The sequence below is a fragment of the Sceloporus occidentalis genome, unplaced genomic scaffold (assembly GCF_023333645.1).
Source record: "Sceloporus occidentalis isolate IW3139 unplaced genomic scaffold, rSceOcc1.0.p SCAF_338, whole genome shotgun sequence".
In the NCBI taxonomy this organism is placed as follows: domain Eukaryota; kingdom Metazoa; phylum Chordata; class Lepidosauria; order Squamata; family Phrynosomatidae; genus Sceloporus; species Sceloporus occidentalis.
In genome coordinates, this window is record NW_028317318.1 from 384,981 (window position 1) to 405,753 (window position 20,773).

At 39.1% G+C, this 20,773-nt stretch overlaps 1 protein-coding gene across 1 annotated transcript in view; it reads right to left on the reverse strand.

The window, feature by feature from the left end:
* Positions 1-702: 702 nt before the first annotated feature.
* LOC149274292 (sperm-tail PG-rich repeat-containing protein 2-like) overlaps positions 703-20,773 on the reverse strand; it is a 164,074-nt gene continuing 144,003 nt past the window's right edge. The window contains exons 12-14 of the mRNA XM_089505676.1: positions 16,412-16,550; positions 13,766-13,881; positions 703-807 (exon numbers count right to left, since the gene is read on the reverse strand). Of these exons, the coding sequence (XP_089361802.1) occupies positions 703-807; positions 13,766-13,881; positions 16,412-16,550 (360 nt within the window). The remainder of the gene's footprint in view (positions 808-13,765; positions 13,882-16,411; positions 16,551-20,773) is intronic.

A 20,773-nucleotide genomic window follows, 5' to 3' on the forward strand; every position in this document is an offset into this window, starting at 1 on the left:
AGTGGGTTTCGCTAGATTAAAACTTAAATAAATTACCAGGTTTTCTGTTTAATATTAAAACTCATGACTAGTGTGACAAAAAAAAAAAACCTAGAAAATGCTGATTTGACATCTATATAAAGCTGAAATCTTTATAATAACAACAATAATAATAATAATACATTTCTCTTAGGGTTTTTTCTTTTTTACTGCAGTGTATTGTGAAATTTGAGGAGGAAATGTGTGCTGAATGTATAACAGGTAATACATCCCAGCTCTTCATTTATAAATTAATCATACTCATGACTAATGAGGGCATGTAATTAAATTCTCTAATAAGCCCCCTACTATTTTTGAAAAGCTTAATATTCCATTGCGATTATTTGAATGGAATTGAGGAGAGCATGCATTATTTCGCTGTCAAGACAGAGGTGCCCCTACCCTCTTTCAATTATTTAACATGCAGTGGTAATGTGCGACTATACAGACACATTTATGCCACAGCGTAATGAAATCCGAAATTGGCGTTATATATATTAAAATATATTTATGCATGCTAACAAATTTAAAAATTCAAACTGTTTTTACAACAGATTGGGGAAAATAAGTTGGCTTTCCTTCAATTGCGCATAAATATATTCTTGACCTTAACTATAAGTACAAAAGACAGAGTATACAAGCTTTTCTGGCTAATGCAGCCATCAACTCTGAATATCGCTTGCTTTAATTTCCAAGAGTATGCGATTTGCTGTCATTATCTGGGATATGGAAGTGGGATGCACCGGCATCTACACGATACACATACCGCTTAAAAGCTACGGAAAATAGCTGCAGGAAAAAAAAGAAAGACATTTCTCATGTCAACTCATCAGTTATAGAAGTGTCATCCTAATGACTGAGCAGGAGCAGGGTAGCATTGGCATTATCCCCATTTATCTTGTTTTTTTTCCTGCAAAAAGGTGTATCTGTATCCCGATGCACTCTGTCTCCTGCTGTCGCCATGATGTGTGCCCACAATGACAGTAGACCGGATAGTCAGAACGCTACCTATCTGTCATTTTCATCTACTGAAAGGCACCTTGACTGTAGTTATGGACTATAGAAAGAAAAAAAAAACCAAGCATTGTGTGATGTAAAATGCACAGTTTTTAACATTATTATTGTTAGCACGTAGATAAATGTTCAGCTATCAGACACGATTATCTTCAAATACATTTCATACAGATTTAATTATGAAATGAAATGAGTAAATGGAATTTAGGTAACCGGTGAGAGCAGGTGCATAAAGCCCATTATCCTGATAGTGTTGCATGCTGTGCTTGCTTTCACTTAAAACAGAAATAACTAATTGGAAATCTGGTTAGATCCTTGTTTTGTTTTAGATATATTTCAATATTTTTTTTTTACATGAAAATAAAATATTCCGTCACAAGGATGATTCTACTTGACAGGAACCATGGAAACGTTATAAACAGTACTGTGACATTTACCTCCGATCATTGTACTGACACATATTGCAACAAATTATCATTATCCTGATTGACCGCTAATAGCAGTTATTAGGTGATACTTATTTATGCTTTGTTCTGATAAATGCATAAGTATTGATGAGAAGTACAACGTGGATAATATATTGTTATAAGTTACTACTGACAGATGTACCACCAGAATAATTAATACCACTGAAGTCTTTATTGTTCAATGCTGTAGTTTAGGAATATTCTGGAAATATATTTATATTTATATACTATTTTTCACAAGGTATTATCAGAAGCCCCATTTATAACTTACAGAGTAAAGGTAAAGACAAAGAGCAGTATAAGAAGCTGTTCTTGTTTTGTTATAAATATAAATTATAATACTTTATAAATAGTGTGTTTAACTACCGGTAAAACAAACTTCACCCAAACCTTTAGACAGGGTAAGGTATACCAAGATCTTTCATTAAAGTAAACTTGTCTACAACCCTCAATAGGATGAACAGATAAACTAATTTTATGCTGGTTCAGACCCTAAGATTAAGGTAGGCCTAACTGAATGGCATCACCAAATACCCACCTGATCTGCTCCAAAATACTGTGATATGTATCCTTGCTTGGTGGGACTGTTTGGAGCACTGGGGTGTCCCTTTGACAAACCCTCCTAATATAGACACCTGTGTTGGGGGGCATGAAAACCAGTTTGGAGGGGTGGGCGAGTTCTGGAAGTGAGAGTAGTTAGAGGGAGGGCTCAGCCAGCTGTATAGGAAAAGCAGCTTTGTGGCACTCAGTGGCAGCATTTCACAAGCTGGACATGTGGGAGCTCCAGTGGAGGTCTGTGTTACACCAGCACAGACCTCCATTAATTTTGGAGCTCCCTGGTCCAGCCAGAGGTGATCAAAGGATCTCCCTAACTGATCCATGATCCCCACTGTCCACAAGCACAGGACAGAAAGGCAGCTACCTGTCCCATGTGTCCACAAATCCTGATTGTCTTAAATACAGGACTATTGGGAAGTATACTTGACTCCAAGCCTTAGGGGCTGCATAGAGCACATTTTTGAGGACCAGGAGAGTGACTATATATATATATATATATATATATATATATATATAACCAGGTAAGCCTGGAATAAATCACTATTTCTTTAAATATCAGTGTGTATCCATCTTAGCTAGAGTCAGGGGCGTACCTAGAGTATTTGGCACCCGGGGCGGATCCTGTAAGTGGCACCCCCCCCCAAATGTAAAGACATCTACAAAATTATGTTGGCAAGAATATTTATTGCACCAATTTGTAAACTCTATGTCAACTGTAACCAACAAGAAATCTGAAAAAATAAATTAATAACTTATAAGTAAAATAAATACGTTTAAATAACATTTACTGAACATATAATAGTGCTTTCTTTAATAACCCTCAAAAAAACCAGCGTCCACATTGCCCACATAGAACCTGACCAGCACCCAAATTACACACACATAGGACGTGCCATCTTTGCCCCCAAACAACCCAGCATAAGTTAGCATTGTTCCCAAACGGCCGAGTGTACGCCATCTTTGTCCCATAAACACGCTACCTGTGCCATCTTTGTCCCATAAATACCCTGCCTGTGCCATTTTTGTCCCATAAACACCCTGCATATACCATCTTTGCCTTTTGACAAATCAACTATACACCTATGATTAACACAAACACTTTTACAGTCACTCACTAATTCACTTTCATTCACACAATCATTTATTCTTTTACACAAATTATTTACACATATTCATTGATGCATTCTCACAAATTCATTAATTCTCTCACTCATTCACACAATTCATCCACACATTAATCCATTCATTATCGCTCTCTCATTCTGACTCTATTTCAATATTCTTGCTACCCTCCTTTCTCCCTATCTAACCATTCTCACCCCCTTCTGACTCCCTTCTCCCTATCTACCCCCTATCCCCCCGTCTCACTCCCTTCTCCCTATCTACCCCCTCCTAACTATCTACCCTCTCCCCCTTTGAAGTTCACTTACCTTTCAGGAGTCCTGCGGTGGGGGTGCAAGGCCTCTGTCTCCCAGCTCTGCCACTGTATGGAACAGTATAGAGTGATGGGAGTTATGATGTACTTTAGAGCATAATGAAAAAGACATTGGAAATGGTACAGCATAACACTCATCACTCTCACACATTTACCAATCCACATTTACCAATCCACATTTACCAATCCACATTTACCAATCCACACTTACCAATCCACAGATTCCACACATACCAATCCACAGATTCCACACATACCAATCCACATTTACCAATCCACACTTACCAATCCACAGATTCCACACATACCAATGCACATTTACCAATCCACATTTACCAATCCACAGATTCCACACATACCAATGCACATTTACCAATCCACACTTACCAATCCACAGATTCCACACATACCAATCCACACATACCAATCCACAGAATCCACACATACCAATCCACACTTACCAATCCACAGATTCCACACATACCAATGCACACTTACCAATCCACAGATTCCACATTTACCAATCCACAGATTCCACACATACCAATCCACATTTACCAATCCACACTTACCAATCCACAGATTCCACACATACCAATCTACAGAATCCACACATACCAATCCACACTTACCAATCCACAGATTCCACACATACCAATCCACACATACCAATCCACAGATTCCACACATACCAATCCACATTTACCAATCCACACTTACCAATCCACAGATTCCACACATACCAATCTACAGAATCCACACATACCAATCCACACTTACCAATCCACAGATTCCACACATACCAATCCACACATACCAATCCACAGATTCCACACATACCAATCCACATTTACCAATCCACAGATTCCACACTTCCCAATCCACAGATTCCACACATACCAATCCACCAGGGGCGTAACTAGACGCCTCAGGGCCCGGGTGCGAGAATCTGTTAAGGGCCCCCCCACCCCCTCACCCCCCAAAAAAAACATGATTTTTACCCAACAATTATTTTTCAACTAATTCAACAAATTCAATTTACATATTGAATCATATCTGTAAAAAAATCAAAGAAAAAGGGGCGCATGTACAAAGGGCATAATCCAGGGGTGTCCAAGTTTTTTCTGCAGTGGGCCACTTCATCAGAATTGTATACGTGCGCGGGCCGCACTCATTTTTCACTGTGACAAAAAATATGGCCTTTAATAAAATATGCAGATTAAAATAAAGTAAAATGACACAAAACCTTTACTCTTCCTCTCACTGATTTCTGGGCCTTGAAAGTTTTGCGACTACAAATTCAGGATTCCCTAGATTTATTCTAGGGATGAACTAAAATGAAAATTCTGGACCAAAACATTCAGGGTTCACTTAGCCAAAACTGAAAATGACCCCCACCTTTAAAAATAATAATAAAAACTCACATGTTTAATAAAAGTAGGTAACACACAATTGGACAAAATTAGCAATTTGACTTGGCATGATAGGAGTGTGATTGCTAACAGCAATCACACTCCTATCATACCCAGGCAACCAGTAAATGCTGGTACCTAGGCATGATGGGACTGTGCTCGCTGTGATTGCTGTTAGCAATCACACTCCTATCATGCCAAGTCAACCAGTACATGCTGGTACAGGGTGGCTGTAAGTGATGTGCAGACCCCATACTGCTGGCAGCATCACTACACAAGGGGGGCAGCTAGCTAGGTTTCTGCATGTACTGGCTGACTTGGCATGATAGGAGTGTGATTGCTAACAGTAGTCACAGTCCCATCATGCCTAGGTTCCAGCACTTACACATCCATCCAGTAAATGCTGGAACCTAGGCATGATGGGACTCTGATTGCTATTAGCAATCACACTGCTATCATGCCAAGTCAGCCAATACACGCTGGTACAGGATGGCTGTAAGTGATGTGCAGACCCCATACTGCTGGCAGCATCAATACACAAGGGGGGCAGCTAGCCAGGTTTCAGCATGTACTGGCTGACTTGGCATGATAGGAGTGTGATTGCTAACAGCAATCACAGTCCCATCATGCCTAGGTTCCAGCACTTACACATCCATCCAGTAAATGCTGGAACCTAGGCATGATGGGACTGTGATTGCTGTTAGCAATCACACTCCTATCATGCCAAGTCAGCCAGTACATGCTGGTACAGGGTGGCTGTAAGTGCAGACCCCATACTGCTGGCAGCATCACTACACAAGGGGGGCAGCTGGCCAGGTTTCAGCATGTACTGGCTGGCTTGGCATGATAGGAGTGTGATTGCTAACAGCAATCACAGTCCCATCATGCCTAGGTTCCAGCACTTACACATCCATGCTATCACACACACACACACACACACTCATTTATTCATATAATCATTAATTCACAGATTCATTCCCTCAATCACACACACTCATTCAAACACCCTCCCCACCCCCTTACCTGCACTGCATCTCCCTTCGATGCCGCTCACAGACTTCAGCAGGGGGCGCGGCCTCCCTCTGCCTTCTCTGCTAAAGCACAGAGGAAGTAGGATGTCACGTGAACTCCGCTTCCTCTGTGCTGTCCAGAAGTCCCTCCCACAAGTAAGTAGCAGGGCTTTAGGTGCGGCTCGTGTAAGATCGGTTGCCCTGGCTGCCGATCTTACGCGGGCTGCACCTCGAGGTCTCATGTTGGACGCCCCTGCCTTATTTAAAAAAAATAAATAAATAACTTAAAAAAGATTTCGGGCGGCCCCTTGGCTTGGGCCCCCCTGCCGCCGGGGCCCGGTCGCTGTCGCGACCCCTGCGACCCCGGTAGATCCGCCACTGCAATCCACACTTACCAATCCACATTTACCAATCCACAGATTCCACACATACCAATCCACACATACCAATCCACAGATTCCACACATACCAATCCACACATACCAATCCACATTTACCAATCCACACTTACCAATCCACAGATTCCACACATACCTATCCACACTTACCAATCCACAGATTCCACACATACCAATCCACACTTACCAATCCACACATACCAATCCACAGATTCCACACATACCAATCCACACATATCAATCCACTCTCACTGTCACTCTCACTGAATGATTTCCTACCTTTCCTCTTTTCTTCTAACAGCAGTCAGCTCCTTTTCTTCCTCTTCGCTCCTCTTCTTCTGTCTTCTTCCGGTTCAGAGGGCACGGACGGCGGTGGGCGCGGCTTCAGTGTTGTGCGCCGGGATCTGACAACAAACCCCGGCTCACAGCAGCAGTTGCCGCGCAGATCCCGGCTTAAAATCACTCAAGGGAGCCGGAGGTCTGTTAAAGACCTCCGATACCACTCCCTCGCGAGCCTTCTCCTGCAGCGGCGGACATTACTGTCCGTCTCTGGAGGGGTGCCGGGTGCCGGCAAGTTGGCACCCCCCTGATGAGCGGCACCGGGTGCAGACCGCCCCCCCCGCCCCCCGCTAGGTACGCTACTGGCTAGAGTATACCAGCAGGCTTATACAGAAGAAAAGGGCAATAAATACATAGAGATGAGCACATGGCTGGGAGAACAGGGGACACAAATTCAAATGATCTGAATAGTGTGCAGTTAGTAAAGATAATGACAATGTTCTAGATGTGTTATAGTTACGAGAGATGTGAATAGGTTACGCTGAATATGTGTTTGAATTTGTATATGTGTCTTCTTGCTAATCCTGTCTTTATTTTCTCATCCATGCACACAGATGCAAATCCCCAAATCAAAAGATTCATTTGTGATACTTACAATTGTAGGAAAAAAATATCATCAATTATTTTAACATCTGCTGATTATGAATAAAGATGAGATTATCCGTATCGCTGGCATAATTGCAGTACATGAGATTTCTATACTTCCCTTACAAGTTAATAACTTTCATTTCACATAATACTCCCTTTTCTAATTTGTATTTTATTTGTTTCCGTGCTCTTCGGCTTTTGTCTAATAACATGTTCTCTCATTTAAACCTGTAGAAGTTAAATATGTTCTGGGTGTTAGATCACGGTTCCAAATAAAAGGAGACTTGCGTATGCCAGACAGTTTAGCATCTTTTTTTTTCTTATTTTTTTACTGGCTTAGCGGTCTTTGAGAAAATAATGCAGAGTCTGCAGAAGGCCAGAACCATTTTTGACATTGTCGTCACTAGATCATATTTGCTGAGTTCTTCACAAAATGGAACATAGAATAACTCACAAACTATAATAGCCTTGGAACCAAGTGTGAACATTTTGAAACTATATGCTGTTTTTATTAAAGCATCTTTGGGTAATCACCATGGAAACCAATGGAATCGTCTCACTGATTGCTTTATATTAAGCACTTTATACCAGCATTGCTATTTATACATACTGCATGATCCTATATATCTTTAAAATAATGTATTTGCAGAACTTCAGTAGGGCTGACTATATAATACTATACTAGATAGATAGATAGATTAGATTTATATATTTTTTTCTTTTCCTGGAGGCGGCTCCTTGTAACAGGGCCTCAGTTGACCTTGACCTTGATCCTCCCTTGCTTCAGACCACAACTAGACTTCTCCTCTTTCATTTCTCTTCGGTCTAGTGTCTAAAGCAAGAGTTAGCTAGAGAGTTTGTAGAAGAGTTGTGTTTTAGCTGCTTGACTCCTCTACATTATCAGGAGCGAACCCTAACCCCCTTTACAATGCACAGTCAAATCAGTGAAGGTCTTGAAAATATACATACACATAGATGTGTGCATTATACAGGGCCATCTCAAACCATCTTGCTAGACAAACTTGCTGGTGATGGCCCTTTATAATGAATAGTGCATACCTCCCAACTTCTACCCCTGGCAAATTGGGATGCTAGGGGCAGAGTTTAGGAGGTCGAGTGTCACTCAAACCGGCAGCAGTTTCTCGAATCTCGCTCTCCTGCAAAATGTTCCTGACAACTCCCCCTTTACTGAATAAACCCCACTGTCATTACTTTTCTAAGAGGAAAAAAGAGGAAAGAGGAAAAGAGATCACAGAAGATTGCACAAGATAAGAATTGTTAGAAACGTGTTAAGTGATACATAAAGCTTATGCATCATTTATTAATGCAAAATATAAATAGTAGCACATTAAGCTTTAAAAGACAATTTATAATTCTTAATAATTAAGTTACTTCCTTTGAGAATTAAAAAAATATAAAATACGTTTTATAGTCTGTCAAAATCATGCATCCGTTATCGCAAGACTACGATATTACATTTTCAGCAATTTTATTAATATAATAGCGTCACAGGTTATAAATAAAGTGACAGAAGCAGAAGGAAGAGAAAAAAGTAAAAGCATTCGGTAAGAAAAAAAAAAAGAATCTGGTTTGCGAGGCATCAACACAATTGTATGTTTTATATTCAGAGTAGCTTAGATGCTAAATGAAAAGCACAGTATTTATAAGTTACAAAATTCAAAACAATTTAACCCAATGGCATGCCAAGCACAGAAAAACACACAGTTGAAGACCAATGAGGTGTCATGGTGACATGTCATGGAAAAAACATACAGTAAAGGACCGATGACATTATGGGGCTAAAAGAGCTTAGAAAGCGATTGCTTTCTTCATTTAAACAGTATTGCTGCAAAGCATCGAGACAGTCAGCAACACTGTAGGGCCCTACTTTTTTAACACGATAACATAGGGCCCTACAGCGTCACAGGTTATAAATAAAGTGACAGAAGCAGAAGGAAGAGAAAAAAGTAAAAGCATTCGGTAAGAAAAAAAAAAAGAATCTGGTTTGCGAGGCATCAACACAATTGTATGTTTTATATTCAGAGTAGCTTAGATGCTAAATGAAAAGCACAGTATTTATAAGTTACAAAATTCAAAACAATTTAACCCAATGGCATGCCAAGCACAGAAAAACACACAGTTGAAGACCAATGAGGTGTCATGGTGACATGTCATGGAAAAAACATACAGTAAAGGACCGATGACATTATGGGGCTAAAAGAGCTTAGAAAGCGATTGCTTTCTTCATTTAAACAGTATTGCTGCAAAGCATCGAGACAGTCAGCAACACTGTAGGGCCCTATGTTATCGTGTTAAAAAAGTAGGGCCCTATGTTATCGCTCTATGGAGCGATCACAATCGTTCTGTTGAAGGACCCCAAGTCTTTTAATATGGTGGCAACTTTCTCCTGGCAGAAGCTTCAGTAGTGATCAATGATTGCTACCATCGCTCAGTGGGTGTTGCTGAATTGGCAACATCCAATCAGGAATGTCCAATGATGTTCCTTGGCATATTCATGCATAGGCAGCACTATTTTTGCTGTCTGTGCATTTTTTTTTTTTTAGGGTTCCTCTTAATGTGATTTATTTTTTATTTATTCATTAATTAAATTATTATATTTTTTATTAAATACATTGCAACTAAATTATATATATATATAACATTTTACTCAGTTTGAGTCAAATGTATTATTTATAAGTTAAATAAATACAATTTAAAAAATAATTAAATTTAATTAATCAATTGAAATTATTTTCGGGTGCACGTTTCAGGTTTTCGACTTGGAATTTTTAAATTTTTTCATCCTGTTCGCATTTCTCACATGGGGCGTCTAAAAAAAAATAACCAAAAGGTTTACCTTTGGCAAATTTTAGCAAACATTGGTGGTAAAATGACTTCATAAAAAGTGTCAAAATTCCCCAAGTTGAAAAAAATGATTCAGGGATTCTTGACAGATATCAGTGTTATAATGTCAGAATATCTTATTTTGAAAGAAAATCGAGAAATTTATATTTTGAAATAGCAATATGCTACTTGTAGTTATGTCCCTATAACTTGCAATAAAAAAGCAAAACATAAAAACAAACATAATCCATTTAGCAGTTTTTTTCATTAGCTTTTTTAGATGAGTAAAATATTTTTCAAATAAGAGTCAATTTTTATCATACATTATTATTTTTTTATAAGAAATTAGATGATATGATTAAAATAATGGTACCTAAGATATCCCTTCTTTTCCTGAAAAAAACCCCCAATATATAATTTGTATGGGTACAGTTAAACACAAACACTGCAGAAATGTTAAAACAGCCAATGTCCTGGTATGTTTTAAGCCCTCAAGGCCTTGAGTTGAGCCCCACCGAATTAGAGGACATCTATGTGGCCAAAGGCTTATTTACCATAGCATTAAGATGATGTGCTTAAATAAAGAGACAATAGAGGAGGGAGGGTCATTGCTATTTTAAAGTGAGTGAATTTCATCTATGTCTTCAGGCATAAAAATCTCACAATGTTCTCACGTTTATGTGCTCTGTCCAACACAAAACCCCAGGGTATGGTGTCATATCAAGCATCCTCTGCATCTTGTGACGACACTTATAAACACAATATAGAGGTTTGTTAGGAAGGAGACACATACTTTACTCTCAGGATTTGTGCCTCCTGGCAAAAAAAGACTAGACATGTAGGCAATTAGGCAATATATCTTTTAATTACTGATGCCTGGGCCCTAAGGAACATTTAGTCAGCAATTGTTCATTTATTCGCAAGAAATGTGACGGGTAATAAATAATTAACAGTGGCTATAGTCACTACCTAGAACCACCTTGAGGACTAGGGACTTCAGGGCTCCAAATTTCAACAAATGCTTCAAAACCTTGAACCCTGATGTTTATTCAAACTTGTAATATCCCTACCAGGGCTCTAATAAGATTCTGTACTATACAAAATCAGTCTTACGTCATTCTTTTTCATAGCGAATGAATTATGTAACCGGGCTGTGAGAACACTAACCAACTGTATAGATGCAATAGAAAGTTAAGTGATTTCTGAAATCCCTAATGCCTACATTAGCATAATTATTCACAACCTGCTTGTGCATTTTTATGAGGTAGGACTGACATTTATAATCATTGCAGATTCCGTACAAAGGTTAATATTTTTTCTTTATCGATTGTGGAGGCTTGTTAAATAGCTAATTACAAACCCGAGGGTGAACTTTTACAGAAACTGAAAAGTAAACATTTTGAGAGAGCTGTAAAAAATTTAAAACATTGACTGAATTTGTAATGAACTGAAAATTAAGGCAATATTTTGCACCGTGCAGTATCTACAATTTCAAGCTTATTAGACTTCAAACTGGAATATTAAAAAAATATAACATTTTAAATAAGTCAGCCATACTGTAACCATGGAGTGATAAAATGTTTCTGGTCGGGTGTAAACATAAAAATAGTTTTCAATGCAAATTCATAATTTTTCGATTCACCAATTTTGCAATATCTTAAATACTTTCCCAATGGTAAAGCAATATATATACATAATCTTCAGATTCCATTACAAAACTATCCTCATTTATATGGATAGCGTACCAATGATGTGTTGCCCCACTGACTTCTGAGTAGTGGGGAAAAGTGTTTTCCCCCCAAAGCATTTATTATAGAGATATGTTTGGATCAAGGAGCCAGTTTTCTCCCAATTATGTTTTTATTTTGATTCATTTAAAGTTTAACCATTAACTGTTATAATGAGGGAAACCTTAAAAGAAGCAGTGATTTGTTTAAAAATATTATGTAATATAATAATGCTTTTGCTGTGGAAATATAATATCAGGACACCCAAAATGAAGTGCAATGTGTCATATTTAATATTCTTAACTCGTTGTACTGTTAAATATTGGATGTGTGATTACATTCATTATAAATTAATAATGACACATCAGATATTCTCCCCTCAGCCAAACAGAATGTTGGGAACAGTATCTAAAGGGTTAAATATATTGGTAGATTCTAAAAACTACTTTGGGGCATTAAACCCTCCAGTGACTGGCATTTAAATAGTGAATGAGCAGACATTGGCAGAAAACAGGATTTCACAGAAAAAAAAAGTTACGTATTTGCCACCACTTTGCCCAGATTCTGTAAAGACCGTAAAATGGGGACCTTCCAACCGGATCTCCATAAATTAATCTAGTGTCATCCCATATAATAAAGATCAAGAACCATTTATAAAATATTATCAGTACTGAGAACACTGACAACAGCATGAATCTTTATATAAAAATCTCCAATATGAGCCACACACATGATAAATGCCAGCAAGCGACCTCAGATCACACGGAAATGAATTTTCCAGAGTGCCACAGTACCAACAAAATGAGATTTTAATCTGCTCTGCAAATAGTGGGTTAATAAACTGGCAGGATTAACCCCTTCTGTGTCAAATCTGATATGCCCTTGTGTAATCAGTGAGGTAGGGGTCCCAGATGGACTTTGTCTGAACTTTGCAGTAAATTGCCCTCTTGCCCTCTGTTGCTCCTGTTATCGTTCTGCCTGATGCCATGCTGTCCTTGCTGGGGGTCGTCGGCTACTCTCAGTGTGGTTCCTCTGCTGATTTCCCTCCTAGCTCGACTAAGACATACAATAGGGAATATTTTAAATGCAATGTTGTACTTCATAATTGTATAACTTTACTTAGAGCATGAAGTAGAACATATCAGCAGATGCTACAGGGACATAGAGAATATTGTTGCATACACTAACCCTCCCCTTACTTCCTCAGACCTGTCTGCATGGCATGTAAGCTGTCCACTGCTGGCTCCCTGCGGGCGCCTGCCTGAGCTTCCCCTATAGCCAAGCCCTAGGGGGACACTGAGGTAGGTGGAGCACTCGCACGGCACCCAGGTGCCTGCATTACATGGCCCAGACAGTCAAGTCTGAGGAAGCAAGAGGGGTGCTAGTGTATGCAACAATTCTCTCTATGCCCCAGTTGCATCTGCTAATATGTTCTACTTCATGTTCTAAGTAAAGTTATTCAATTTTGAGAGCAGCTGAAAGCCCAAAAGCTGGGGGAGGCAAGCCACAGCCAGGCAAACCTCCTAGGCGCCAGGTAGCGATTTTGAGTCACCAGGGATTTGTCGAGCCCTCAGATACGCTATTTTTGCACTCCAAAAGATTGGGCAGATAGTTAAATGTCTCAAAATACCATTACATTTGTACAGCTTATTGCAAGGACCATAGGGACTGGGGACGGAGAAGAGACATTGTTTGCATCTTTTCATTTATAGTGGACCTACCATACTCTTTACCACAGTTCTTTTATGAAAAAAAAACATACCTTGTGGCTAACCCTTCCCCCATTAACAACCAGTCCATAGCCTTTCTACAGCTGGAGTACATGGAAAAATGGGCAGACTAGATGCTCTGAATGTTTTCCCAACAAATCCTATGCTTCTGAAGACATGGGCTATATAAATTACCATGTTCCATGCTAAACACAACAGACATGCATTACACAATATTTCAGATACCTTGTAAGTCCCAGGTCCAGGTGTGTCTTCCTTTGGCTCCTTGAAACGTTCTTCTTTTGGAACAGATAAAGCAACTTGAGAGACCAGTTTCATCACTGGGTTATAGGCACCTGGTCCTACAAAGTAAGTGAATTGCATTTAGACACTGAAGATGTAGTTATATAGCTCGAGATATTCTTCATACATATCCCCAAAGCATTGGTAAGAGCACCGGTAGACCATACCTCCCATGCCTTGTCTTGTGACTGGCTGGTCAAGGTGAATATGGCACGTTTGAACTTTCATTTATTACACCATGAACATTTGTTTTTTGCACATATATCATGTTTCAAACCTAACATTTATTTATGTTATCAAGACTGGGGCATAATGTGTCAATCAATGTGTTTCAGCCTGTTCGAAACCTAGTACATTGTAAGATGCTACAGACCCTGTCGCTATTTGATAAATTATAATAATAAACAAAATAATTGGCTAATTAATAAAAAAGAAAAAAAAACAATAGCATATGCCATCTATAAACTTTGGACGAGTATACATCATTTCCATATTAAGGAGCAGAGCTATTGTCTGTACTGCAATTGTAGAATCATCTTTTTTCTTCTTTTACAATGCAGTAATTGCAAATGAGAAGAGCAAATGAGCAAGACAGTATTGGAATCAGCTTATGAATACGAAACAAATGAGTTGATAATCTAGTCTGTGTACACTTTTCAAAACAATTATAAAGCATGGGGACACGGAAATCTATTAGCTGTAAGAATTAATGAATGTGTTGCTCTTTGTTACCACGTTGTACGTTAAAAAAAAGACTTCTGATGCAGTAGAATTTAAAAGTACAGAGTGAAGAATTTTATTTATCAAGCATAAAATCTCCATTCTCTGAATATCAAAAATATTTTATGATTATTTTATGCTTACCTATTCTGAAACAACTGATCAACATCAAAATGGTTAAGGAAAAATATGCAACGTAAGGCATGACAAACCATCAATGCCAAATTTCCTGTGATGCTTTCTTTTAATGTATGTTTGCTACATTAAAACCACATAAAGGGGTATGTGAACAACTCAACCAATAACGGACAATTGCCTTTCACGGGGCCTTGCCAGTGGCATGCAGTTAGTATCTAATGGCACAAGTAAGCAAGGAGATCCATGTGTGGGTTCACCTTTATTACACTAGGGGTATATACCAAGAGATCCCCAAAGGAAGAAACTTCTTACAAAGACGCATGAGAACAACTCAAAAACCGAACAGACCGCAACGTAATATTGCGCCCTACAGTGTGTCCCCACCTGAGAGCATCTTTTGCTGACTTGTGCCCCTACAGAGGAAAAATGCAAAACAAATTTCTTCTGTACAAGGATCTCTTGTGTGACTATGTAACTATGATCATAGCAAAACTATAAAAAAAACTGCCCAAGCCTCCCAGGGGGGAAAATGTGTAAGAAAACAATCCTGACTGTATGTATTCTGTATCTCAGTATCTGGACATACTCTTAGTAGCCACCTTAACACACCATGATTTTTATGACCCCAGTGACAGTGCTTTTTGAGAAGTGTTCATTTTCTAGTTTTACATTTGCACGCAGTAGCTACCTGCTTTGTAAGGTCAGAAAGTATGCGTTCCTTTTATGAATATTTCAGTGGTGACGGGAACCTTTGTGATACGAATTGGCATCAAAGCCAACTAGATGTGCGGCATGAGCCAAACTTCTGCATACATATCAGTTGCATTAGTGGAACCTTTTTGTGCTGTAGTCTTTGCAATACCTTTTATCCTCTTGAGTATTGCGCACAGATCAGCAATAAAGTCAATTTGAAAAATGTTAAAGTGCATTAGTATAGCTCATATTATGCAAATATTAAGTGCTGCTTTCATCCTTTCTTTAATTCAGCATGAGATTGTCAATATAAATTAGGCATTGCTTTTTCTTGGACATATTTTTGGACAAGGTCGAGTTACGCTTGTCTCTGGTTTATGTGTGTGTTCCATAGATTTTTTTTTTCCCCCTGGATTGTAAAATATTCATTAAGTAGAAAACATTAAATGTAACACGACCTGTTTATTTAAACACAGCAAAGAAAAAAAAATAGCTATTTTTTAAAACTTAACTTATGCAAAAGCAATATGTTTATTTTCTAAAACTCCAGATTTTTAATCACAGGTCAGTGAAGAAAGAAAGTTATAATTCCAAATCAAACATATCTGGCTGTATCATAAAGTGTACGAAATGGGAAAATCAAAAGCAAGTGCTTCCTGTAATTATATTTTTTTTTCCACCCGGTGCTGGCTCACTCTCTATGAAATGTCAGCCAATGCTACAGGGCAAGAAATGTAAGGAAGTGAAAAATGTGAATAATTTAAAAAGAAATCACATGTTTTAGTAAACTAAAATGGTAGCAAATGAATACATAATAAAGACAAAAGGGGTAATATTAGATTATAGTTAATGTATGTATACATTTTAGAGTGGGTTTTATAAGGCACGATATAGTGAGCTGAGTGTGTAATGTTTTTTTCACATAAGTTTTTTGTGTGGCATTTTGTGGCATCATCATACTTGGGAACTCTCCAGGTTTGACATTTCCATTAATTCCAGCCAGTGCAGTTGTGTTTGGTCAACGGCCTACCCACTTACCAATACCAGCCCATTTAAGACTACCGGGGGCTATACTCTGTGCATATACCTTGTGCATGGCTAGCTCTGCCTCCATAAAGATGAAGAGCTTCAGGTAGTCTACCCTGTGATGTTCCCAGGTATGGTCATCATAGCTGCCCTGAGGGATACAACACTTTTTTTTTTACACTTTTGGGGTTTATTTACTAAAGTGAGAGTTGGTAGGTTCAGCTCAACAACATCATGTTTTAGGTGTAGGGTCGAAACGTTGTCACTTAAACGATGAAATAAACAGCACTATGACAAAGAGTGTGGAGTGACATCTTTATTTGTTAAATACATTTGTATCCGGAGTTGGTAAAGTCCCACCGGACTTATTATTTCATTACAAAATAGTTTCTGTGTCATTATATGTATCCTCTGTTTACCTCTAAATCAGGACACATACGCAGTACCCAGGGCCGGCCCTACCATGGAGCAGAGTGGGTCAATTGCCCCAGGCAGCACTTTTGAAAAGGCGGCACTTTGCCACCCCAAGCGCCTTTTTTTTTTAAAAGTGGAAGAGTAATGCTGAGCGCCAGAATATGACGTAATTTCCAGGCGCTCAGCAGTAAAGCAGGGTGCACCGTGGCAGAGCAGGGAGACTTGCCACAGGACTGCTGAAAGGTAAGTGAAGTACAACGGGGGGGAGAGGAAGGGTAGATAATGACCCCCGGGGGGGGCAGTATTTTAAACTTTGCCCCAGGTGGCATTATGTCTTGGGTCGGCCCTGGCAGTACCACTCCTTTTGATATCATACATGTGACTGGCAGATACTACTGCCATTGACCAGAATCTGAGCTCTACTGAGCATGTGCAAGAAGCATACAGAGTTATGCCCCTTACGTAGAGGCAGTTTGTGGAGGAATGAAATGAGTCTTATTTACTCGCTTCAATAAATAAATAAATTCCTCCAATGATGGAAAATACACTACAGAATGCATGAATGGGGACTTCTGATAAGTTAAATATATCTGCTGTTTGCCAGTAAAGCGGGTTGTGTACATGTACATTTTACAGAGCCAATATTAAGCATTTTAAATAACACAGATATTCTAAACAGGCCCTGGCTCCATTCTAGATCAAATGAAGACGTGAGAAACTGTCTTATTACAAATTCACACTGACAATTAAACATAATTATTGTCGATCAATTGGCTCTCACAAGTGAAAGGAATGTTTTGTGGTTCATATAAAAAGCCCTTCGCACTACATTTATTTTGGTGACTATAATTTACACTGCTACAAAATAATTCCCTCTAACCCACTTGAAAGCCTTTTTTGATTTAAGCAAATTTTCATTTATAGGAAAGGATTTTTCCCCCCATTTTTAATTGTTCTCTCCAAGTTTGTTTAACAAGTACAGATAATTGCAGATGTTGATTAATGATTCATAGATTTTATTATGGGTAAAAAATGCTAGCAGAAGCTTCCTCTCCACTTGTTTCTCTATTTCTGGTTGCCTAGCAATGCTTATTAAGCAATACAATGGCAAGCATTTTAATTGTGAATATCAAGGCTGACTAGTAATACATCATTAACCAAATTTCTGTCAAACGTTACATTACACTAAAACAACCTATGCTAGTAAAAGAGGTAATAAAGACCTAGTCGTTAAATGATAAAAAAAAACTGTTGCTGTTATAAGAAGAAAATGACATGCTTTTGATCGTACAATAATAATACACTACTTTTCAGGATGCTCGTAGTAGTAATTAAAGTGTATAATTTCAATCAATGGTTATATGTTGAAGATGGGGACTGCCTTGACCAAATGGAAACAGTTGGCATGTACAGGCATGGCCAAAAGTTTGCTGCTTCAGTGTTCTTAGATATTTTTGTCACTTATTTACGTTAAGTTTATGAAAATATTTGCAATCTTGACCTCTCTTTTTCAAGACCTCTGCAATCTATCCTGGCATGCTGTCAATTAACTTCTGGGCCACATACTGACTGATGGTAGCCTATTCTTGCATAATCAATGCTTTGAGTTTGTCAGAATTTGTGGGTTTTTGTTTGTCCACCTGCCTCTTGACCACAAGTTCTCAATGGGATTAAGGTCTGGGCAGTTTCCGGGCCATGGACAAAAAATTTTGATGTTTCATTCCCCGAGCCACTTAGTTATCACTTTTGCCTTATGGCAAGGATGTGTTGGTACCATTCTTTATTCATGGTTGTGTTCTTAGGCAAAATTGTTAATAAGCACACTCCTTTGGCTGAGAAGCAACTCCACACATGAATGATCTCAGGATGCTTTACTGTTGGCATGACACAGGACTGATGCTAGCGCTCACATTGTCTTCTACGGATAAGTTTTTTTCCGGATGCCCTCAACTGTCCGTGATGTTTTTCCCGGAGAAAAGTGGCTTCTTTGCTTCCCTTCCAAACACTAGGCCATCCTCCAATAGTCTTCGCCACACTGTGCGTGGAGATGCACTCACACCTGTCTGGCACTTACTGAACTTTCTTGGGTGACCTGACGCATCCTTCACAACAATTGAACCTCTCTCCTTGAAGTTCTTGATGATCTGATAAATGGTTGATTTGGGTGCAATCTTACTAGCAGCAATATCCTTGCCTGTGAAGCACTTTTTTTTGACAAAGCAATGATGATAGCATGTGTTTCCTTGCAGGTAACCGTGGTTAACAGAGGAAGAACAATGATTTCAAGCAGCCCTTGCCTTTTAAAGCTTCCAGTCTGTTACTCTAACTCAATCAGCATAACAGAGCGGTCTCCAGCCTTGTCCATGTCAACACTCTCAACTGTGTTAACAAAAGAATCACTGACATGATGTCAGCTGGTCCTTTTGGGGCAGGGCTGAAATGCAGTGGAAATGCTTTTTTGGGGATTAAGTTAATTTTCATGGCAAAGAGGGACTTTGCAATTGATTGCAATTCATCTGATCACTCTTCATAACATTCTGGCCACGAGTGTACAGCAATTTACTTGAAATGTGTATGTTACTATTTAACCTGTCCAAAAGAGGATTTGTGTTTCAGCTTCACTATATTATGAAAGGCTAACCTTAGTAAACTTCTGCTGTAGGAAGAGCTCTGCAGGCCCTGTATAATGTTTAGCTAATAGTGATATTTCTTCCAAGTCTTCTTACACATAAGAGTATGAATTATAGTGTTGGCCTTTCATATTATTATTATGCTGCTTTATGTATTGTTATATTTTATTTATTTAGCCCTAACAATTTACACAGCACTTTATTACAGCAAATACATTCAAAAAGGAAGACAAAACTAGAATTGACCCTCTAATCTTGACCGATACATGGGGTAAAAAGTTCAACTCACAAATTTACTAAATCCAACTCATTTATTTAACTCACTTATTTAAACTTACAAAAAACACTCACACCTGGCTTACTCTCTGTAACGGGTTCACCAAGAGAGCTGTAGTAACTCCCAGAGATCACCCAGATGTATCCTCCTGTTGTCCCCGAAACCACTTCCAGCTCCAGCCAGCATGCACACCTTGGAACCCTGCTATGTGTACCCAATAAGTAGACACAACTACCTTCAATTGAGTACAGCAGGAATGAACACTTTATTGTTGTAAAACATAGCCTCATATATCCACAGAATTGCATTAACATAAATTAACATTGATAAACAGGTACATGTATACAACCCAACCTTTAATTCCCCTGGCAGCAATCCTATTAATGAGATTAGTTAAACAATGGAGTTACCTGTTCTATCCTTGTTTGATAGCCAGACTGGAGCCATCTCTGAGTGCCTTGGGGCCCTGTATGACAGGTCATTCTGTCCCATATCTCCCCTTTAAAAAGAAGACTGAACTGGGGCAGGCCCCAACCGGGTCTGCAACCAGTTCAGTCGGGGAGCACCTAGAGTTGTGCATGCAGGGGACTGGCAAGAGGCACCTGTCCCACTAACCAGTACTGGGGTGCACTTAAAGACTGGGGAGTTCAGGTCCAAGGCGAGGACAACAGTCCCACTCACCAGGGCAGTGAGACAGGGTCCATAATCTGTGGGTAGTAGGCTTGCTTTCAGTCCTATCTAGGGGCCACAGTGTCAGACAGTTCCATCACACACTCATCATCCCAAACTGGGGTGAAGCGTTTTAAGAAACCTTAGAAATAATAGAGATGTACAATCTCCATCCCATGCCTTTCCCCCTCCTCCATGCAATTTCAGATGAGGACATGCAAAGCTTTATGTAACTTGTCAGCTCTTGCATACCCTTGCCCAAAGCCAGCAAAATGTAAAGTCACAGGCACTCACAAACACCTTGCATTTTTTTCCAAGTGTTTATATGCAAGGCCTATGTGAATTCAGTTGTGTCTGGTAAGTCAAGTTAACCCTTAACTCGAC